The following is a 24,388-nucleotide window of genomic DNA, read 5'->3' on the forward strand; positions in this document are numbered from 1 at the left end:
ACTTATGTCATCTTTTGTGTATAGATTGACTTTGAAGATGTGATTGCCGAACCTGCAGGAACCCACAGTTTCGATGGGATCTGGAAGGCCAGTTTCACCACCTTCACTGTGACAAAATACTGGTTTTATCGCCTATTGTCTGCAATCTTTGGCATTCCCATGGCTCTTATCTGGGGCATTTATTTTGCCATTTTGTCATTCTTCCACATCTGGGCTGTGGTGCCTTGTATCAGAAGCTACCTAATTGAAATCCAGTGCATTGGCCGAGTTTATTCTATCTTTGTCCATACCTTCTGTGACCCATTCTATGAGGCTGTTGGCAAAATGCTGAGCTTTATCAGAGTAACAGTACGAAAGGAAGCATAAATGACATTTCAAGGAGCTGAAGAAATGAGTTTTTCCTCCCCCTTCCTTCATAGATTGATGCCAGTCTCAAGGCCTCCATAAATTAATAAAGTGACCGGCACTTAACAGCATCACTCCAAAAAAAAACCAAAAAAAAAAAAAAAACCAACCAACTTGAATGCAGCAAATAATTCCTTTTTTAACTTTCTTTGCTACTTAATCCTTCCTGGATTTATGCTATTTACTTTTTTTCAGGAGGAAAGTCAATTTGCATTAAACAAACACAAATTAAATAGCTGCTCGTCCATTTTACCTGCTTGTTGTTTTGCTGACCTTTGATGAATGTTCTGTTTTGCTTAACCCTTCCATTCATTTGTTGCAAATTAAACTCACATTGATTATAATGCAGAACTGCAAATACGCTTTCCAGCACTTTCACGCTGCTCTTCATTTTACTGTGAGTAAAAGAGGTATAAAAGCTACTGCAGCGTAATGCACATGGCAACAAGCTGGCAGACGTCAACAGAATGTTCCTTTTATAGATGTATTGTCAGATGACTGTAGCGCTTTACTGTAGTGACCATATCTAATTGCCACACACAGATTTAAAGAAATGACTACTGTAACATATGTGCTGAGAAAAGGAGATCAAGTGTCTTTAAAAAGACAAAGCTTTCAATTCAAATAACTGGGCATGTTGACAAAAAGCTACTAGTGCTCCTTCTGTCTTATCTTGTGGTCCCCATGAGAGAGTATTTGGATTATAAATATATAATATATGTCACTAAGAGAAAATGTAAAGGGTGGCCTTAATGCTTTGCTTTAACCAAATAATTTATGAAACCCTGGTGACACTTGCATGCGAAGCTTCATGCAAAGAATGGACCCTTTTCCTTGAAATCTTCTTAACTAGAAATGGCAGGATCTGAACAGATAGCTCTTTAGAAATACAACACAATTTTATCTTTGAAGAAAGACTTCTAAAACTTTCCATATATAAACCAAAAGTCAAGGTAGGAATCTGGTTGGATTTATTTTCTGAAAATGCTTCCATCAAGAAAATCCTTATGGCGTGCACATATTGAAAGTTAAATTATCCCTAGATTAAAATAACAAGGACACTTGTGTTTAATTTTTTTTAGCATCATTCTTAAGAACAGATGTTCTAACTAATTTAAACAAAACTTACTACAAAGGGTCTAATTGTTCTCTTAAAAGTAGATAGCAAGGTATGTACAAATTGTGTTGAATCATGCCAACTATAAATTGGATTTTAAGAGTGATTTGGCTGTTTTCTATGAGAGACAGTTTGAAGAACCTTTAAAACAAATTCATTAAATCCAAGCAAATTCCCAAGTCTGCTAGTCCTGTTTACACATTGCTAACTTTTCCCTAATCAACCATACAAGTGGTTTGGGCAGCACTATGTTACGGTTCACCTTTCCCTCCCACCCCTTCTCAACTGAGCTATACATAATTCAAGGAGCCTTCCAGGTGCATAAAACTGTACAAAAGATACAGAAATAAAGCATTTATCGCGTTGTTTAATATCGTGTTGCAGAATCTTTACTGTCACCACAGTGACAATGAAGTGAGAGGTTAGTTTTTGCATGAATGTGCTGCTTTCCTATTAAACAGGATGAGCTTTCTTAAATATAAAACTGAGGAATTTCAAAGTGTGTTCAGCTTTTGTTAGAAACTAGATGGCTTGCTTGAATCTAGAATAGGTTCCAGGTACAGTCCTAAGCATAATTATTAATAATGCCCTAGCTAGTTTTTTTTAATTGTCTGATTGCTTCAATCTGTCAATTTTTTCAATGCAAGCCTAAGCATATTCATGAAGAGATTGGTCTCCATCAAGTGAGGAAGGCAAGTGCTGATCCCAAACATGTTGCTTATCTGAACTGGAGCTCAAATGGCACCTCTCTTCTCCTACACCAACCTAAAGTTGCCCCTGTATAATAAAATTAAAAATCCACTCGTCTCTCCTCAACACTTCATTCTGCTACGTGACAGGACCAGTCCTGAAAGGGTAAATGAAACTAACATACCAAAATTGCTTGGATGGTCTGTAAATGCCTTGCTTTTTGCTAATACAGGTTTTACTAAGAATAACCTTGGTGTCCTTCATTAAATTACATTTCTAACACATTAAATAATTAGTTGATAGATTTATCTTTCATGTCCACGTGCATTGATACAGGATCATAGCAGCTCATTATTTGGAATAAAGGATGAGTATTTTATTGACAGTAGGCAATTGTTGCAGTAGATACAGGTGTAGAATTGTTTTTCTTTTATCACTATCCTATGCTAATAATATATTTATATCCCAACTAAACTTTGTGGGGAGTGGAATAATCTTTCTCAAAGTAGTACACTCCACATGTTTTGAACTCTACTTCCCATAAATTCCATCCCCTAGAATGCTGGTTAGGAATTATGGAAACTGAAGTCCAGAAGTTGAGGACCTTAAGCTATGGAATGCTGGTATGGAATGTGGAAGTAGTGTTTATTCATGTGTTTTGCTCAAAAATGGTTAATATAAAATGTATTCATTTCATGACAGGTTGAACATGTAGTCCAGACCATTGAGATGAGCTTGAAATAACATGAAGTAATGAGAATGTAGTTATATACAGTTTGCTCAATAAATGTAACATTGCAATAATTCTGTTGGCCAAGAAATTAGTAGACGATCCCTGTTAGTGAAGTGATTAAAATATCAGTATTGCAAGCAAACTCTGAGCACAGCCTAGAGTTCAGTCCTGATAGGGCTCAAGGTTGAGTCAACCTTCCATCTTTCTGAGGTCAGTAAAATGAGGACCCAGATTGTTGGGCTGATATGCTGGCATTGTAAAGTGCACAGAGAATGCTGTAAAACACTATGGTGCAGGATATAAGTGCAATTGCTACAAGCACTATAGAATATTACCCACAAATATCAGTTTTACCCAGGAGCAAATCCCTATAAAATTTCAATCAGCTTTCAGTACTGTAACTCTAAACACTAGAAGTAGACATTTTATAAAAGTGCTTTTTTGTGTGTGTTTTGAACACCAGTTTTTGAAATATAAATAACTTTATATGTTTTCCTTTTGCATTTAAAACATACACTGGTCTGGCATAATTTTTATAATGTACATAAATAAGATATATTATTTAGATAGATAGATATATCTATATAAGTTGTAATACAGCAACAGCACACTTTTTGTGAGAATGTAAACATATTTTAGTTTTATATAATTAAAAAAAACACTTTGAAATATATTGCCTAGAATGGTATATTCAGAAAGTGCATCTCAAAGCAAATGACATTATTGATCCAAGATATTCACATATGCTTACAAGATGTAACTGCCATTTTTTTTAATTCTGCATGTTCAATAGCCATGGTTACAATCTGCACAATAAAAGCTGTTTTAATACAAACACTGGTCTGAATCATTCTTCTCTTTAAAAATAAGTTCTAGTTATTAGTACAAGATTTTGGATAGTTCGAGAAACTATAGTCTGTTCGCTGCAGCTTCCATATGGTAGTTTGTCAAAGTCTGAATAAGTTTGCAGATTGATTGGGTTCACACTTCGATGTAGAATGGCCAGGTTCACGTATTACTCTAAGCTATGGTCTGTTTAGCTATGGTTTACTCAATAAGCCATGCTTATCTGCTAAAACCAACCAATCCACATCATGACTTAAGGACAGTGGCTCAATTTTCCAATTTTTGGGAAGCACATCTGAATTTTAGAGAATGTGAAATCCTCCTCCTTGGATAATGATTGCCTTATTCAAAAAAAAAAATATCTGCTTGACTTCTGTAATACTCTTGTTCCACAGAGCACTTGAAGGAAGTGAACTATCTGGGTTCAGTTGGGTTTCAGACTGGAGTACAATACAGAGACAGTATCGGTTGCCCTTGTTAAGCAGTGGCAGAATAGAAGCAGTGCATACATTTTTGTGTTCCTTGATCCTTCAGCAGCTTTCAATACTACCAATCATGATATCTTTCTGGAATAGTTGGTTTGGGATACGGGTCATTATCTTACAGTGATTCTCATTCCTCTATGGCCAGTTGCAGTTGGCATTGACAGGAAAGATTATGTCAAGTCCGCAGTCCTTCATCTATGGCACAGGTGTCAAACTTGCCACGTCACATTGCTGTCACATGATGTATTGTGACTTTTTTCCCCTTCGCAGAGCTGGGGTGGGTGTGGCCTGCATGTGATGCATCCAGCCTGTGGGCCGCCAGTTTGACATCCTTGATCTATGGGGTGTCTTAGGGCTCAATGTTCTCCTCTCTCCTGTTTACCATATGCATGAAATTGTAGAGTGAGGTTATCCGTCTGTTTGGAATTCTCTATTAATCAATATGCAGAGGATATCCCAAAATACACATCTTAACCCTAGGCTGTCCAAGTGATATTGTGATTTAGCACCTGAAAGTTGTATGGGTCTGGATGGGAAGAAACAAACATGGACTCGTATTTGGACAACACCAAGTGGCTCTGTTTGGTCTTTCCATTTGGCCAGTCCATCTTTGCTTTTGGATAGAGTTCTGCAACCCAATTTAAAAATGGTGGGCAATCTGGGGGTTGTCCAGGACTCACAGATCCTGCTTGAAGAGCACATGGCAGCTGTAGCCAGATGAGCCTAGTGCACCAATTATCCCCTTTCCTACAGTAGGAGGCCCTTCTGACAGTCACTCATGACTATGACTTAGTCAAGTTAGGACTACTGTAATACACTCATATGGGTTATATGGGCAGTACAATGCAGTGAACTATGTACAGATCCGTACATTGGGGAAACAAAACAACCACATCATAAATGCATGGCACAATCCAGAAGAACAAACCCCTCAGGACAAGATTCGGCAGTCCATCTGCATTGAAAAGACAAAGGCCACTCTTGAAGACAGCAAAGTCCACATTTTGGACAGAGAGGACTGTTGGTTTGAAAAGAAGTCAAAGAAGCTATCAAAATTGAACAGTCCTCTCTAAACAGAGGTGGAGGGATATGACATCATCTATCTCCAGTCTATAACACAGTCCTTTCAATAGTTCCAAGAAGACTCCACACTCAGGTGCCCCTACAACATAGATAAACCTCCAGGTGGCCTCAATGACTCTCTAAAAGAATGCAAATGACCTGCTGTCTGTAAGAAGTATAAATCCTTCCATTCCCCACCATCCAGTCAGAGTTGAAGAAGCTTCTTGGATGAGAAGTGCAATGTCTTCAAAGAAAAATGAGAAAGTCCAGTTGCCTCTTGAAAAAGCACCTTTGGTGCATAAGTTTAATTGTAGATTTACCACTTTCTCTAAAGTACATCGTGACTCTCTTCTTTCTATAATCTATCCTATTTAATCATGAAAACCATAGAACATAAGTTTATTTTTTTCTGTTTAATGCAAGAAACCTGTTTTCAGTCATCAATAAGCATAGATGACATTGTCTTCTCTTTCATCATCAAGTTCTATCATCTTCACCAAATATTCTTCCATTTGGATATTGCCAAATCTTTCCAATTTTGTGCCTATAATAACTCAACTGTTGTTTCCACATATAAAAATAAAAGTCCACGACTGTTTTCCAAATGTTTATCCATCAATCCCTTGTATATCAGTCTTTAAAATCCTCTGAATCAGTACTGTATATGCACTTGAATCCAAAATCTTCTAGCTTTTTTGCATGTCCACCAAGCATAGTAAAAATTACTCTGATTGTTATTCACATTTCCAACATAGATTTGAACCACTTTTATACAGGACATTCTAGACACTTTTTCTGGCGGTCACATCTTAATTTTATATCATTTAGTTATACTAGAAGTCTTTGAAGATCTGGTTTTGTTCTCAGGCATGGGGTTAGGATGGTTGCTGTCTGAGTCCCCAAATGTAATTACTTTAGTTTTTTTGGTGTGCTGTGTCTATTCATAAATATATACAGTTCTTTTTTATGTTATTGTTTAATGATTTTAGAAGTAACCTACCCAGATTTATCTATAGATTGGACAGTCTCCATATAAATAAATGTAAATAATCAACAATATGCCTGAACAAGCAGTACATCATGGATTTATCTGTACAATGAACTCTGCAAACAAGCATAAAAAGGATTGTGACTGAAGAAATACCTTCAGCTTAAGGCGAACACTGGAGACACTGAGGAAAGCAGAAATGATTTTTATACATGTTTAAAGCTCTGGATTTATTAGAGAGAAACACATACACAATAGACAGAAAATATTGAGTCATTGGAAAAGGAACAAGGGACCTGAGGAAGCTGACAGGGTAAAGAATGGAATCGGCTGCTGGTGAATAGAATATAATGGCAGAGGCTGACTGAAAGTCTTACAATAATTGAATAGAAATAGAAAGTAGAGTGCAGAGAGGGTGAAGTAGAATAAAATTGAACTGTTCTGTCTATATCTCAGTTATCCTTCTTTGTGTCTCTTTTTGGTTGTAGTTTACTCTTCTCTAATTTCTTTATGGAAGAGGACTGAGCAAAAGAAATAGAATATATAATATATACAGTATATATGGAATATATGTCCGTACACACACACAAACACACACACACCTAACCTTCAGAAAGAGCCAGTCATTGTCCACAATTGTCATTTATGGTCATTTACAGGCTTTCACTGGGTTGCTATTAGGACATTGGAGAGATGCCTATTAACTATCAACAGAGAAATCCAGTACAGCTAGGATTGGCCCCAAGAGTATCTATGCCACTATTGCCAAAATAAAAAAATTCCTCATGCCTCTCAAGTTGAATGAATGCCAATCTCACTCTGTCTCCTTTGATCTTCTAAACTGGCTGCATGTAAAAAAAATGTGTGTTCCTTTGATTTGATGCTTTCATTTTTTTAAAAACATTTACACATAAATAAAAGATTAAGGATTTCTTTTTGTTATTACTGTTGTTAGCTAAACACACCAGAAGTGCATCCCAATTTTGCATGATCTTACTCGAATGTACTACGAATCACTACTTTAATTCACTGAGAATCCATGGGCAAAACAATACTATCTGACAGAAGCAGTGAAATGGGGGTAGGAGTTAATAGAAAAACAAATTTCAAAATAGATTGATGAAGCCTGCACACTCTTAGTGGCTACATAATTTTATATTTTTGCTGGGAAGTAAATGAAGAAACAAATTCAGGCAATGGCCATGTGTTTATAACCATTGCAGTGTCCCAGGGTCGTGACCCTTGCCTGTGTTTTAATCACATGATTGTTGGGATGCTTATTCTCTAGCAATAATCTTATAATACCAGTGTTTTTCCTTCATAATATTAATACATATTAATTATTTATACTAATTAGAATTAATAATAGCTTACAGTAGTAATCCATAAGGATAAAATTAATCTTTCTCTTGTAATTTTAAAAATTCTGTTTCTCTTATTTAACTATCGATAGAATAAATCCCATATCTCAAAATATTCAGTGTCTTCCTTTTCTTTAATTTCAAGAGTTACTCTACTCATTTCTTTGCACATTCTAAGATTTTTTTTCATTATCTTCTCTTCTGTAGGGATCTCCTCGCTGTTCTAATGTTGCGCAAACATGATTCTGGCTGCTGTTAACACATGTACTATTAAATACATGTTCCTTTTACTGTATTTTTTTGGTATAATACCCAACAGAAATATTTCCCGTTTTAGATCTATATATTCCTTTATCATTTTTTTCTATCCAGATGTGTAGTGTTGTCCAATTTTTTTTTGCTTTTGGACACATCCACTACATGTGGTAGTATGAACCCGGGATATGGTTGCACTTCCAACACTTGGCGGACATATCTTTAAACATCCTGGCTAATCTAGCTGGAGGGAAGTGTCATCTATAAAACATTTTGTATAAATTTTCTTTATATGCAATGGACATTGTTAGTTTATACTTTCTGTCCTACAACTTTTGCCATTTATCCAATTCTATAGAGCAGTGGTCCCCAACCTTTTTGTACCAGGGACCGGTTTCAACCAGAAAATTTTTGCAAGGACCGGGGAGAGAGAAGGGGGGGGCTTTTCCTGTCGCCGCAGCTATTCCAGCGCCTGCGTTTCACCCCCACCCCCCCACCCCGCCCGCCCGCTTCAATCCACAGTGTCCCGCCTCTGCCTGCCTGCCTGCCTGCCTGTAGTTTCCTGGTTGTTTGGGACAGCTTCGCTGAGAATAATAACTATTCGCTCTTTTACTCAGCCGGTTGTTCCGATTCAACCATTAACGAAGGTGCAGGCAGGCAGAACGGAGCACTGGTTGGAATCTCCCGCGGGCACAAGGGCGCGCCGGGCAGGCGGGCGGACGGGGTGGGGAGAAACGGGCGCTTCGGCGACAGGAAAAGCCCCGCTCTTTTGAAGCAGTTTCTTCCTGTGCTGGTGGAGGAGCGAGAGAGAGACTGAGAGCTGAGCCAGAGAGAAGGACAGGCTTCCGGTTGCTTCCTCCCTCCCCTTCTTTCATTTGTGTCCTTGATCCTTGATCCCAGCAGCATTCACCGAAGGTGAAGAAAGCCGCCATTTTTTAAAAAGGATTCTTTCCAGCCCGGTATAGAGTGCCCAAAGTTTTTGGCCCATGCTATCATGATTTCCTTTACTTGCTCTTCTTCCATTCTAATACTCAATAAATAATTACAGAATTTTTAATTAGTTTCTCCTTCAGTCCTATTAAAATTTGATCTGGTTCTGTTGGTTCTTTATGAAAACCATATATTTTAGCATATTATTGATATCTAGATTGTATTTGTACGTACGGCCACCATGTTAAGTCTATCCCTTGCCTATTCAATTCCTGTTTGTTTTTCAATTCCCCTTTCTCATTCAAAATATCCTTATATCTTATGATTTTTCCCATATCCATCACATTTGAGTATGTCACTGCCTCCATCATGGAGAGCCAGACTGGTATTTTCAAATATTGTTTCTCGTTGGATTTTGCCCATACTGAAAACAAAGTATTTCTAATTTCCCTGGAAAATATTTGTGTGTTTTATTTTTCCCATACCATAGGGAGGCATGCCACCCCAGTTGCAAATCATGTCCCTCCAATGTTAATAGTTGTCTATGACTTAGAGCTATCCATTCTTTTAACCAAGTAAGAGCAGCTGTCTGGTAGTATAATTCCCAGTTTGGCAACCCAAAGCTTTCTCTATGAGAAGAGTCTTGTAGTAATTTCAAACTTACTCTTGCCTTTCTACCAACAGTTATATGTGCAAAGACAGATTGTGAGGCACTTTTCTTGGTGCCATTGTAACTTTGAACAATTGCTAAATGAACAGCTGTAAACTGAGTACTATCTGCATTACATTCATATGTACTGCTCACTTTCTGTTAAAATCTAACCATTCTTAACTATGGAAAAATATTTTTTTCAATTCTTCTTACCTTCCCATTTTTGCCTAGCTGTCTTCCCCAATTTAGAATTGGACATACTGCCCAGGAATTAGGGGCATTGTGGTCCAAAATGTCTAGAAAAAAACAGGCTGCATCGAATCATTTAGTCATACAATCCTATGTGCTCAAGGAAATAAAACATAACATGCTAAGCTTTTACAAAAATGTTACTCCCTAATAGGCACGCCTTGATAAACTGAATGCAGATGTTGCCATCTGGTGGCTGTCTGTTAAAAGGGCCTCCAGAAATTTGTATATACAAAACAAAATAAAAAACCTTTGATCTTGAATGACCTAATAAGTTAGGACAAATTTCATTGGCTACTATTGTCTCATTTTACCAGAAGTCATGAAGAGATGCTTGTCTGGAGTGCAGTATGTTCCAAATGTGTAAAATAACCAAATTGAATAAGCCAAAAGTTTTTGAAGGTGCACAGCAAGTTTCCTAACTATTTTTAATACACTAATTATGATTTGAATTAACCTAATTTCCGGTACCCAGGAGCCATTTTAATGGTTTAGTTTAATTTAACAGCTTATTTAATTTGCTTCATTGTATACTTCACACTTTGGAATGCAACCTACTTTTTTAGATTTTGAAGTATTTGTAAGCTTCTCTTGAGATACACCTCCTTTGAAGGATAGCCTATGATTAATTAATTTCAGTAAATGTTTTACCTAGCTGACTGTTGAGGTACAATAGAGTAGAAATGAAATGACGGGGGGGGGGGGGGGGACAGAAATCTGTACTAGAAACCTTATTTTGATCCAGAAGCTATTCAGCAACACAGACAAACAGGATTCTAACTATTAGGAAAAGAGGGAAAAAACATTTAAAGTGTGCCTAGACTTTCAAAACTGTTATGTTCTCCACAAAAAAAAAGCTCAGTTTTGGATATCACTGGGAAACCACTAATGTGAACTCCAGAGATCTTGACATAAGCATGTCTAAACCCAGCTCTTCTCCAGCTGTTCTTTAGAAGAACCATCGAACATTAAGGCAGGAGGTTTCACATCAATAGCACCTGTGCCTTGACCTCTGCTCCAGGAGGAGGGAAGAGGAGCCAGGAAGTGGAAATAAATGCCAGACAGATGTTCAGCATCAAATTATTTCTCTCTTGCAAGAAATACTGACATTGTTATTCTTCTAGTGGTAATTCGTTACTGAAGAATTGCAGCACTTGGACGTTGCACTATGGGAGCCAGTTTTTAAAAAAAACTTCAGCCCTATCCCCCATCCCTAGAAGAACCTGAGAACTTGAGCGTCTGATCAAATGGGTCAAGGCCTTGAAGATGATTAAAGGAGTTTTCATGGCATGTAATTTATTGTGTCATATCAAATGGCTGCACCATATGGACTTATTGCCTATGCATATTAGTCTACAGATTGTTTTAAACATCTCATGTGGGATAAGGCCTGTCAAAGTGTTTTTATAAATCTCCATATGTTACACATTTTTCACAAGTTTAGCAGTAATTTTTCCAATCTCCTTGAAGTGTGAACTTTTAATCAAGAATAAACCCATCTTCACCCCCAGACTTGCAAAAGAGCTTGACATTATAGCACCTTCTGAGCACTAATGTTCAGGATCTCTGTATATTTTTGGGATCTCACCTTTTACAAAGAAATGCATAGAAAGGACTGAAACATAATAAGATGTTACTCCAGGTGGTATAAGTTTCATCTAAGTGGGATCAAACCAGACTAAATTCTTTAGTGGAATAGCCTTGGAATTCCAGGCTATATTAATATTAAGTTACACTATATCTGCTGTGTTTAGAATTGGTTGTTTTATCAGATAACTGCAGTGAACAAACTATATTTCAGATAGGCACTGTTTGTTTTCTGGCCAATGCTGGCTTCAACCAAGGGTGCTAAAATGCTTACCTGGAATAAAAATAATGTAGCTTCTGTTCCTTTCCTCATGGCTGTTGTGAATTGCAATGTAGCAACTGTAAATTGGCATGTAAATAATGTATTATTATTAGTATTATTGTTGTTGTTGTTTTGTTATTGTTATTATTATTATTCTACTACACAAAAATGACAGCATACACAGCAGACGAGATAACCGTGCTGGGTTTCATATCACAAACACTTCCCAAGTGTCTAGGACTGCATGATGTATCGGGGGATTATGAGAGCAGATCCCAGTAAGGTGGCCTCTGCAGCTGACCAATGGTGATCTTGTCAGCGCCAATTGTTTTTAAGTGCTTGCCTAGGTCTTTATGCACCACCTGGAACCACCTGCACTGGTTTATGCCAGAGTCTCTGCAGTTCGATTCTCAAGTCTTGATATCTGGTGACTTTTTCAAATTGTTTCTCATAGATTATGCTGTCACCAGGTATGGCAATGGCAACGATCCACACTTTTTTCTTCTCCACAATCATGATATCTGGGGTATTGTGTTCCAGAACTTTGTCAGTCTGTATTCAGAAGTCCCACAGTAGTTTTGCATGCTCATTTTCAACCACTTTTTCAGGCTTATGATCCCACCAGTTCTTTGCTATAGGCAGATGGTAGTTGTGACACAAGTTCCAGTGGACCATCTGAGCGACTGTGTTGTGATGTTGTTTGTAGTCAGTCTGAGCTATTGTCTTGCAACAGCTCAGTATGTGATCAATGGTTTCATCTGCTTCTTTGCAGAGTCTGCATTTGGGGTCATCAGCAGACTTTTCTATTCTGGCTTTGATTACATTTGTTCTGATGGCTTGTTCTTGGGCTGCAAGAATCAGGCCTTCTGTTTCTTTCTTCAGTGTTCTGTTGGTCAGCCATAACCAGGTCTTTTCCATATCTACTTTTCCTTGGATCTTTTCAAGGAACTGTCCATGCAGTGCTTTGTTACACCAGCTGTCAGCCTGAGTTTGCATCACTGTTTTCCTATAATGATTCTTTTTTGCTACACTTTGAGCAGCTTCCTCTTGTTGACCTCCATCAAGGTTGGTTCAACGCTGTCTTTCATATAATCTGCCAGAGCATGCTTCTCTTCTTCGACTGTCTGCTTCACTTGCAAAAGTCCTCTGCCGCCTGCTTTTCTGGGCAAATATAGCCTGTCGACGTCACTACGCGGGTGCAGCACATAGTGTATGGTCATCAGTTTTCTTGTTTTCCTATCCAGGTTGTCCAGCTCTTGCCTGTGTCCAGTTTAGAATCCCAGCAATATATCTGATGATGGGTATGGCCCAGGTATTTATAGCCTTGATGGTGTTACCGCCATTCAGTTTGCTTTTTAGAAGTTTTCTGACCCTTTGTGTGTATTCTTTGCTGACCACATTTTTCACTTGCCCGTGCTTGATATTTATTTATTTATTTGTTTGTTTGTTTGTTTATTTATTTGGTTGGTTAGTTGGTTGGTTGGTTGGTTGGTCAATTGCTTACAAGATAATAGGTATAAGTAAAAACATAGTTAGGAATACATGGATACATATAAGAAAAAATAAAAAATAAAAGAAACAATAGGACAGGGACGGTAGGCATGTTGGTGCGCTTATGCACGCCCCCTACAGACCTCTTAGGAAAGGGGTGAGGTCAATAGTAGACAGTCTAAGGTTAAAGTTTTTGGGGTTTTGGGAAGAAACCACAGAGTCAGGTAGAGTATTCCAGACATTGACCACTCTGTTGCTGAAGTCGTATTTCCTGCAATCAAGTTTGGTGCGATTAACCTTGAATTATTCAGTTATCTATTGTTTGCTCTAGTGTTGTTATGGTTGAAGCTGAAGTATTCATTGACAGGTAGGACATTGCAATGTATGATTTTATATACTATACTTAGATCGGACCAAAGGTGGCATAGTTCTAGGTTTTCTAGGTTTAGAATTTCAAGTCTGGTGGCATAAAGTATTCTGCAACGAGTAGAGGAGTGAAGAACTCTTCTTGTGAAATATTTCTGGACTTTCTCAACTGTGCTAATATCAGATACGTAATGTGGGTTCCAGACTGATGAGCTGTATTCGAGTATTGGTCTAGCAAATGTTTTGTATGCTCTAGTTAGTAGTGTAATATATTACCAGAGGAAAAGCTACGTAAGATTAGGTTAACAACTCTTAACACCTTTTTGACTATGTAGTTACAGTGGCTCAAGCACTTAGATCATTAGAGATGAGTACTCCAAAATCCTTGACAGAGTTTGGATCATCAACAAAGTCTTGACTATTCGGCCTGTATTTTATTTTCTGATTTTTTTTGCCAATATGTAAGACAGCATTTATTTGTTGAGATTTGAAGTTGCCATTTGTTTGACCATTCTGATGCATAGTCAAGGTCTTTTTGAAGAGTAGCAGTATTGTCTGTGGTGTTGAATAGCTTTACATCATCAGTGAAGAGAACGCAGTTGCTCTTGATATGATCACAGAGGTCATTTATGTAGAGTATGAAAAGAGTTGGTCCTAGAACACTGCCTTGGGGGGACACCACTGTTGACAGGTACAGAACACTCCCAATTTTGACCATTTGTTGTCTGTTTGACAGGAATGCTTCTATCCAGTTATGAAGGTGTCCAGAGATACCATAAGATTTTAGTTTGAGGAGTAGTTTGTTGTGTACCACTGAATCAAAGGCTTTACAGAAGTCTGTGTAGATTGCGTCTATTGCTTTGCCCTGATTGAGTTGTGTAGTCCATATCTTTTTGCAGTGTAAAAGTTACAAATTTACAAGATAGTTTTTTTTAAACCAAATTGTTTATTAGAGAGTAGGTTGTTTGTCTCTAAGTGGAGGATGATGGATTGGTTAATAATTGATTCCATGACTTTACAGGTGATGCAGCATAAAGAGATTGGTCTGTAATTTTCAACTAGGCTGGGGTCTCCCTTTTTCAAGATGGGGATGACTGTGGCTTGTGACCATAGTTTTGGCAAGGAGCTGGTCCTGAAAGATTTTTCAAAGATTATGCTTAGAGGTTCGGCTATGGCAGTGGGTAGCTTTTTTAAGAAGTAGGCACATATTCCGTCCAATACAATAGATAGAGATGGTTTTAGATTGCGCAGTGCTTTTTGAATAATGTCTTCTGTAAAATGGATATGTATTAGATCATTGTAGTTGTCTGTGGTTTGACTAGGAAATACTGGGCATGATCCATTGCTGTTTACAAATACTGAGCCAAAGAATGTGTTAAAGAGGTTGGCTTTAATAGTGTCGTCGTTGCAGTCTTTACCATTAGGTCCTTTCAGGGGTGGGATGGACCTTGAGTCTTTTAGTTTGTTGTTTACAAAATTGTAGAAAGTGCAGGTGGAATTGGTGCATAGAAGGTTTTCCTCTTGTTTAATATGATAATTAGTGCATTCAGTTTTTATCTGGTGGAATAAATTTTTGTATCAGCTTTTGAAGTTGGCAACGTGACCAGATTTGTTTTTCCGCCAAAGTGATTTCTTTTTGGATTGAAGCTTCCTTATTGTTATGGGTAATTTGTTTTTTCTGGTTTTGGGAGTTGTTATTGGTACATATAGTTTGATGACTCTTTTGACTTCAAGTAAAAATACGTTGTAATGGTCTTCTACAGTATTGCATCCAGTGCATAGAAATTGACAATCAAGGGATGAGAGATCGTTGTCTATAAGATCATAGTTGCCTTTTTTGAAGTTATAATTGGGGATTCCGTCGTTGTGATATTGTCCAGCTGCAGTATGCCCAGGTATTTATAAGCTTCAGGTTGGTGGCACTTGAAGGTTTGTCCATTGGGCATTTCAATTCCATCACTTTCTACAATCTTCCCTTTCTTCAGTGCCACTGTGGCACATTTGTCCAGGCCAAACTCCATGCTGATGTCAGTGCTGAAAATTTGAACTGTATTGGTCAATGACTGGATTTCAATTTCTGATTTTCCATATAACTTCAGATCATCCATGTACAGCAGGTGAGGGATTTTCTGTGAATTTTTAGCAGTTTGATAACCCAGGTTAGTTTTCTGTAAGATTGTTGACAGGGGGGTCATGGTGATGATGAACAGCAGAGGTGACAAAGAATCACCCTGGAAAATCCCTTTTGATGTTGACCAGTCCGTAGCTTTCACTTCCAATAAACAGTTCTGTTTTCCAGTGCTTCATTGCATATGCAGTGAAAATGCCAATGCATTTGCATATTCCAATGACATACAGGCACTTGATGATCCAGCTGTGCGGTTTTCTGAACTACTCAAAATTTCTACTACCAGTTTTCCAGAACTGGTCAGAACCTGCTGAATACCCACCTCTGGTATAAAGATAAGACTGTTATGAACCCAGATTCTCAAAGTTTGAGACGACTCTTCCTGGAGCAGGGGATGCCCTGAATCTGCTTCCCAGTCTGCTCTAATGCAGCCTGATCACCTGTATTGAGAGTGAATGTGAGTATTCTGTGAATGTGCAGCCTAGTTGGGCAAACAATACTTACACAACTTGAGTAGTCTGTTGGGCATAGTCATCTGAATAGCCTTGTTGGGCATAGTTTTTTTAAATAGCCTTGTTGGGCATAGTGACCTGAATAGCCTGGGCATAGCTTATTATAGTAAGATAACTTTAAAATTAGATAAGTACATGTACAAATATAAAAGAACGAATTAAGCTTAGTTGTACATTTGCTTTGCTTTATGTCCGAATAACAAGAATAAAAGAACTATTGAAAAATGCTATTTTGAATAGCTTGACCTCAAATTTATGTCACAGGGACTGGTTCTGTGGAGAGCGGTTTTTCCCTCGGACTGGAGGAGAGGTGTTCAAGTGCTGCCTGCATCCCACTGATGCCTTGGATTAATCTAGATGCAGTGGTATCAATATTTCATAATTTGGGGTAAAATAAAAAAAACCAATATATTAAAATTGAAATTCCAAAGGAGCCATGGTGACACAGTGGTTAGAATGTAGTATGCCAGCCCACTGCAAGCAGTTCAATCCTGACCAGCTCAGAGTTGAAGTTCACACATCTTAAAATTACCAGATTTGAAAACACTGTGTCAGCCTTCAAGATCTTCCTCCTTTCCTTTGCTTCTTTCTGGCTGCCATGGGTAACAGGGGGTGGAGGGGGGAAATGTATGGGACGTGAGCTCAAAGTGTTACTGACTGATATTGTATAAACTGGGGAGGGTTTCTACTTCCTGCTTAGCTTTCTCTTCTCTGCGCAACTGCAAACCTTTCTCTGAGTAAGCCAAGGTCAACTAATCAACACCACCTGGAGATGTCCACATGCTGAGGTTCACAACTTTTAATTAGAAGAACCGTTTGAACTGTTGGGGGTGGGAACATTTTACTCCCTTGATATATGTGATGTACGTGCTTATTTCCCCAGATTCAGAATTCTCTTGTTGCTACCACTTCATTTCCAGTAAAAGATATCTTTTCTCTAATTACAAGAGTCTAAGTATTTCTTCCCTGGATTTTGAACGGAGCACCAGCTGACAATACTGCTTCAAAGTGAGAAGAAAGTGTACTGTAAAGCAAAGCACCACCCACAATGTGAATTTTCCAGCTTGTATTAGCAGTTTATTGACGTTTATTCCATACTTTCAGTTTCTATTGGCATACTATTTTTGTTGGCTTCAATCAGCTCCCAGCATTAAAGAAGTGTGTTTGTCTTCTTGGCTTCCATCTTATTCTCCTTCCATCCGGAACTTTAAGCGGTACGACATGTTTCCCAGTTTTTTCATCTCCATTTCTATGTTAAAGCATTTTTTTTAAAACAACCTCTGGGTTATTGGGATTTTTGTTTTTGTGGCAGGGGGTGGGGTGGGTGTAAATAATGACAATATTATCTACCTAGTAAGGATACATGCCCGTCTGTTGCCTTTGAATCTGGAATAAAACCATACACCAACCTTCCCTGGACAAGCACCGGCTTTCGTTTCTCATTCCAGGCTGTCTTGCTGCTTGCCCCAGGCCTTAATCTGTCTCGTGAAGCTTGCATGCCAAGTCTTTCTTTCCTGGTTTTAATAAGTCAGATGGCAGCTGCATTTCTCTATGCAGGAAGGCAGTCTTTACAACAAGATGAACAACTCCCATGATCCTTATACAGCTAAGCTGAGCCTATATTCTTACTGAAGCATGCTTTATCACTGGTGCAAACATCTTGCTACTTTCTTTGCCTTTTTGGAGGGAATTATAGCTACCAGTCTAGCTCCATAGCACTCGAGATTCCTTTCTACATCTTATTTGATCTTGAAAACTCATTTACATCCCATGGTTGCCTTCCCTGTGGGTAGATTAATCAATTCCTAATGGACTGCTTTAATTTCTGATTCCACAGCTTTTCTCATTCCAAAGATTCAACCGCTAACATTCTCTCAATGTCTTTTCATGGACTTTCCAGGCCTTTTCAAACTGTTGTTTCTGGTAATGTAGGAAAAATGGAATGAAAACCCATTGTTGAATCTCTTTGGGCATTTTAGCATCAGTGCCCCATTTGTTTTCCCTCCTGGGTCTTGCTGTTGAAGTTCAGGTCCATGGTGAACACCCCATTGAAGGCTATGGACTGAATTCATTGGTCATCTGAATGACAAGGTATTCAGGGTTATCCTCTTTATTTTTTGTCATCACAATAAGCAACGTTGCATGTATTAAGAATCCTAGAATTTGGCATACTTTGCAGTAGAGGTAGTCCTCAATTCATGATCACAATTGGAACCAGAATTTTTGTTGCTAAGCGAGGTGGTTGTTAAATGAGTCATGCCTGATTTGATAATCTCTTTTCCCATGGTTGTTAAATGAAGTGCTACAGTTGTCAAGTGAATAATATGGTCGTTAAGTGAATCCAGCTTCCCTCATTGATTTTGCTTGAAAGAGGATGGCTGGGAAGGGTGCAAATGGCGATCACATGATTCTGCAACTGTTGTAAATACACACACCTGTATTTTGATCATGTGACTGGAGACGCTGCAATGGTTGCAAGTGTGAGGACTGGTCACTTTTTCAGCGTCACTCTAACTTTGAATGGTCATTGAACAAATGCTTGAAAGTTGAGGACTATCTGTATTAGATGTATTTTAAAAGGCCAATTGAGATGTTCAGTTGAGATTCTCTTCTATTCCTGAAATATAAACATAAACTTTAATACCAAACACTCCTGGTGTGCCCGAGGCTTCCTTTGTTGCTATAATTCATAGCACGTCATATGGGATCTTGGTTGATAACCTGTTTTTATTGCCAGTATTGCTACTTTTCTTTTGAATTTATAAGCTCGGCATCTTGCATATCATGATTTTTGTTAGATAGTAATTTTTCTAGCCTTTTACATCATTCTGTTCTGAGATATACGGTATTCCAATCTAAGTAGAGTGTCTTGCTCATTAGAGTCCTTTTTCTTTTTATCTATCATACATTCATCTTCAATACTTATGGATAACTGGGACGTTTTCCCAAATGTGTACCTCACCAAAGCTGCATATTACTTCAATTTTGGGGGGTGGGTTGTATTTGGCTCTTCACTAAAACAAGTACTAAAGCAATCATCTATAAAAGTCAATAAGTATTTGTCTATGCATGACGTTACTTGCGCTGACCCACACATATTACGACGGAACAATTCTAGGGGCTGCTTTGTCTCTTTTCTTCCAGGAAATAAGAGATTTTGCTTTAGCTTTTCATTATCAGAGTCAATTGGATTAAGTTGCATGTGGCTTTTATCTCAATCCTTTTCTTTCCTATAATTTATGAACACCATCTGGATTTATACGCTCCATCATTCTGTGCCATAATCTTAAATAAATTATGTGACTGCATTTTTCCCAGCTTATTCTCTACAATACACAATCCATTGCAATTTCTTGAAGGATGATGATTTTAAGTCCCATAACAATGATTGTTTTTAAATGTTACTTTGTATTCTTTTGTGGCATATTTTATTGGAAGCTAACTGTATTTGTTCTACATTTGGCACATTCAATACATCCAAAAGAATGTAAGAAAACCTTATTGGTATTCTCCTTGTTAAAATAACTTACCAATCTGTTAAATAAATTGCTGATTTCTGTGTCTAATTGAATAAATCTTTCCTTTTTCTTAACAAGGTTATTCGTAGGACCAGAATCAATGCGCACTTCATCTTTGAATCAGGAAAACAAGATTGAAACTGATCTCTCTTAGTTTCATTATTTATTTACAGTCCATTTTTCCCTTGTGGTATGATGATTCATTCTCTCTGAAATTTTATTGAGCTGGATTTCATGACTTAAATTTCTTAGGACAATAAGCATGCAAATAACTAAGGCCATTACAATGAAAGCACTGCCTCCCCCTGAACTAAAAGTAATACCCTGTTTCTCCAACAATACGGCCTCCCCCAATAGGAAGTCCCAGCATGTTTTATAGGCATGAAATGAAATTAAGCCCCTCCCCCCAAATTAAGGCCTATATTAAAACATGCGAAATGGGGGGGGAATGGTGGGGGGGCTTGCCGTTAGGAAGTACTTTTGTTGCACACCCGGATATGGTGCTGCCTGCGTTGACCCCGATACGAAGTGCCCCACCAACGCTGAGGTCAACATCCAAGCCGTCGCCGCCAGCCCGAAGATGCAAGGGGGGGGAATTAAGTCAGACGGCCTAGCCATTTTTTCGGGGCTCAAAAAAAAATAAGACCAGGCCTTATTATATGAGAAACACAGTATATATAAACTATATTAAATAAATAAACAAACAAACAAACAGGTTTAGCTTCTAGAAGAGAAGAATTAATGAAGAATGCTTCGGGGACTATGATGGATATCTGCAGACTGAGAACAGTAGAGAAATAATCTTTTCCACATCAATAATAAAGACCTTTAATTCTGTGCTTCCACTTGAGATGATCCATAAAGGTTACAAACGTTCAACATAAAGCAATATATTTTGGTCTAAGTTTACATTTAAAATGCCAAAGGATTGGGCACCAAGCCAAGTTTAATAAAATAAAATGCTTGTGTGATTGATAAATCACTCTTTGCAATTCTCTGGCAGTATTCTAAAGCTTTCACACTTGCGGGGATTATTCATTGTGTTGTTCTCATTTTACACCCATTTAACTTCCAGAAATCAATAGATTACGCAGGGCTTCAAACCTAATGAAAGCAGGAGCATTTAAAACATACTAATTATATTTATTCTAAATATTATTAGAATTAGAAATACTTAGCCTTTTCTTTCCCTGTTGTAGTTTACACACATTATTACTCTGAAGATAATTTTTATACTAGGAGAAGGGTTTTCTTTTACCCCAACTTTCTCCCAATACAAAAGGTAGTTTCAGAGGAGTGATTTCCCGTAAGATTTCTTACAGAAGAGAGAAACTCCCCTTAAGCTTGCTTAAGTCTGATAATTAATATTCCTTTCTATCATTCATAGTTTTTATAGTTGGTCTACAATTAGGACCAGGATTTCCACTGGAAATCATTAAGGTCATAAGTTGAATCAGACCTGATTTTACAAAAAAAATGTATCACAGTTGTCAAATGAAAAGTTATATTTAACTATTTTCCCTTGCCATATATATTTAGATGTATTTTTGCCATTATATGACTGACATGGTCTGAAACAAAAACATCATTCTAGGCAAAACATTTATTTTTATCAAAACATTCTTCTTAACAGTGATCATTTTAATTTCCCACTTTTTAACATGATCTTAATTTTATTCTATGTCTTAACATAATTATTTTGAAATAACATACAATTCATACTTGTCATATAAATACCCAAGTGTTCTGTCTCACTTGTAGCCACAAGTGAGAGTCCAAATGTCTCAAAGAAATAAACACGAACAAATAATACCAGAAACCACAGAGTTAACTTGTCTCTGTAATCGTCGTTGGCAGCTTTCCCAGAAACTGTCTTCAAACCAAGATAACGAGCCACAAGATAAATCAGGAACAGAAGGCTTCTTCAAAGCTCCGCAGTAACTAACGAAGTTTGATCCGGACAAGGACCGTTAACTAACACGCCTCCTTATATTCCTTGAAGGGGCGTATCAGTCTCTCTAATTAGTCTCTGACTTGACGTTTCTTTTCAAATTGTGCCTGACGTCTCAACCTGCGTCTAGTCCTTGCATCAACCCAACATTCATCATCACTCAAGGACTCTGGTATGTTCTGTGGATCAGCTGCTGACACCTGAGGCATGATTGAAGTGGAAGGTTCTGGAGAGGATGGTGTCTCCGACACTCCCTCATCCTCCTGGCTCACGTCTGCATCTCTCATTAGAGCAGGCTCCAATTCCAATGCCAAACCTTCCTCATCACTCGAACCTGTGTCTTCTGATACATCAGACTCAAAGCTCACAGCAGGCTCAAACCTTCCAGTCACAACACCCCAGTACTTCTATTTAATCTTCTAATTTCATTTTAACACCTTCATCTTCTGATCATTAATCTTAAAACCTGCTAGCATATTAAAGTCATTTAATTTTCCTACTAATGTTTCTAATTCACCTAGAGGAGCCACACGGTAAATAAATTTAACAAATTAATTAATTAAATAAATAATAATCCCTCTAGTGCAGGGGTATCAAACTAAATTTCACCGAGGGCCACATTAGCGTTATGGTGGCCCTTAAAGGGCCAGTTCCACATAAGACTATAATGACTCACAGCGGTCAGGTGGCTGTGGCTGGGTGGGCCAGGGCCTCTTTCTGGTATATTGTCCACCCACAAGGTCCAGATTTTGCTTCCTTAAATCTTGGATTTCCTCCTTTAAATGGGGTAACAGAAAGGGAGTGGAAACAAATAAGATATATAGAAAGAAAAGGAAAAACTATGTAAAAGAAAGGAAAGAGGGAAGAGAAAAACACAAGGAGGGGGTTGAGAAGGAAGAAAGTAAAGGGAAAGAGAAATAGGAATCCAAAAAAGAAAAAGGAAAGAAAGGGGAAAAGAAATAGAAAGAAGGGAGGGGAGGGGACAGGAGGAAAGACAGATGAGAATGGAAGGGAGGGAGGAAGGAGAGAAGAAGAAAGGGAAAGGAAGGGAAGGGAGAAAGGTGAGAAGAAGGACACTGCCCACATCTACCTTGGCAAAGAACCTTTGTTGGGTCTGAAATGGAATGCAAAAACTGGGTGATTTGGAAAACTGCAGTTGCAGAGCAAACAGACTAATTTAACTGCCCTGGGCTTTAATCCTTCTGCCTTTCATCATTTCTCACTACCATTGGTCACCAATTTTCTCATTGAATTCTCTGGTAATTCAGGTACATGATTTTGCCAGATCAATATTTTGGACACAGGTGAAGCCAGAAAAAGGAGACACCTCAAAAACACTCTGATGAAAAATTGTTTTCTCTCTTCCTCCCCTTAAGTTTAAATTAGCTTTATGAGGCTATTTCTACAGGAGGCATGGCTTCTCTGGCCTTAATAACATTTTAATTTTAAATTGAATTTAAACTTAAGCCTCATTCAAGTAATTTCACCCCTGGACAATCTCCCATTTGCCCTTCCATCATTGAAAGGGGCATTGGAAGTAAAACAAGGAAATAAAACCAACTTTTTCTTTGCGAAAGCTTTAAAAGGACATACTAAGGAAAGCAATCGACCTGTGTGCTGTGAAACTCCACCCAGGATTTTTCACTCTGAATTAATGCAACATTTTTTATTTATTTATTTGTCAGAAACTTACAATATAACACGGGAGTCTCTGTGGTTAAACTGGGAGAAGACTAAAAGGCAATGTTATTTGAAAATTCCAGTCTGGCTATCGACTATTGAAGCATTTTCTTATCCTATAATATATAAAAAGGAACAAACAGTTAGATATGGTGAAATATTGAATGAAAGGAGTGAACTTAAATCTATGCAAAAATTAGAGGAACAAGGTATAAAGATGAATTGGTTTTCATATGCGCAAATACATTCAAGGTATGACAAAGATTCTAAAACAGAAAGTTTCTATGATAAACTGACTGACTTAGATAAGATTTTGACAGGTAGTGATGAAAAGGTGATTAAAAAATTGTATGGATATTTATCAGAAATTAAACTAGAAGAAGAACAAGTTAAAGAAACTATGATTGCTTGGGGGAAGAATTTTGGATATGGGATTGATCTAGAGAAATGGCAAAAACTGTGGTCTCAAAATTATAAAATGACAACGTCAACAGCATATAAAGAAAATTTGTATAAGATGTTTTACAGGTGGCATTTTCCCCCGACAAGAATAGCAAGAATGTTCAAGAACAAATCTGAAAAATGTTGGAAATGTCATCAGATACCTGGCTCATATTACCATATGTGGTGGACTTGTGCGGATGCCAAAAAATATTGGACTAAAATCCACACGTGGTTGGAAAAAATGACAAAAAAGCATATAGACTTGAAACCAGAGATATTTTTATTGGGAATTTTACCTGAAATATATAGTAAAGAATTGAAATACCTGATTGTAAATGTATTAACAGGGATTGTATTTGCCAAAAACTGGAAAAATGAAAAAATACCATTACAGGAGAAAATATTGGAATGTGCTGAAATGAGTAGATTGACATTTGAAATCAGAGAACAAGATGATAAACAATTTTATAAAATTTGGGATCTATCAATGGTTAGACAATAAAACATGGTAATGAAATATGTAGATTCTTAGAAAATAATAAATATATAAAGATGTATTCTTTTCTTATTATATCTGCAAAATGATTGTAGGATAGATTTGAGATGATAATATGAACTGTCATAAAACAAATTATGGATTATTTCATAAAACATGAATAAATAAAAGTATAGTCAA

General features: G+C 37.6%; 1 protein-coding gene and 1 long non-coding RNA gene across 4 annotated transcripts in view; one reads left to right on the plus strand and one right to left on the minus strand.

The window, feature by feature from the left end:
- Positions 1 to 3,780, plus strand: part of CAV1 (caveolin 1) — a 51,806-nt gene extending 48,026 nt beyond the window's left edge. For 2 of the 3 annotated variants that reach the window (XM_087969310.1, XM_087969311.1), the window contains exon 3: positions 25 to 3,780. In XM_087969310.1, the coding sequence (XP_087825436.1) occupies positions 25 to 366 (342 nt within the window). In that variant the 3' untranslated portion in view covers positions 367 to 3,780. The remainder of the gene's footprint in view (positions 1 to 24) is intronic. The other variant, XR_015750261.1, reaches the window with a different exon arrangement.
- Positions 1 to 24,388, minus strand: part of LOC148130114 (uncharacterized) — a 91,758-nt gene that overhangs the window by 10,794 nt on the left and 56,576 nt on the right. The gene's annotated exons all lie outside the window — the stretch shown is intronic.

The sequence above is a fragment of the Notechis scutatus genome, chromosome 6 (assembly GCF_049901735.1).
Source record: "Notechis scutatus isolate UNSWTSFEM ecotype Mainland chromosome 6, rNotScu1.2, whole genome shotgun sequence".
Taxonomy (NCBI): domain Eukaryota; kingdom Metazoa; phylum Chordata; class Lepidosauria; order Squamata; family Elapidae; genus Notechis; species Notechis scutatus.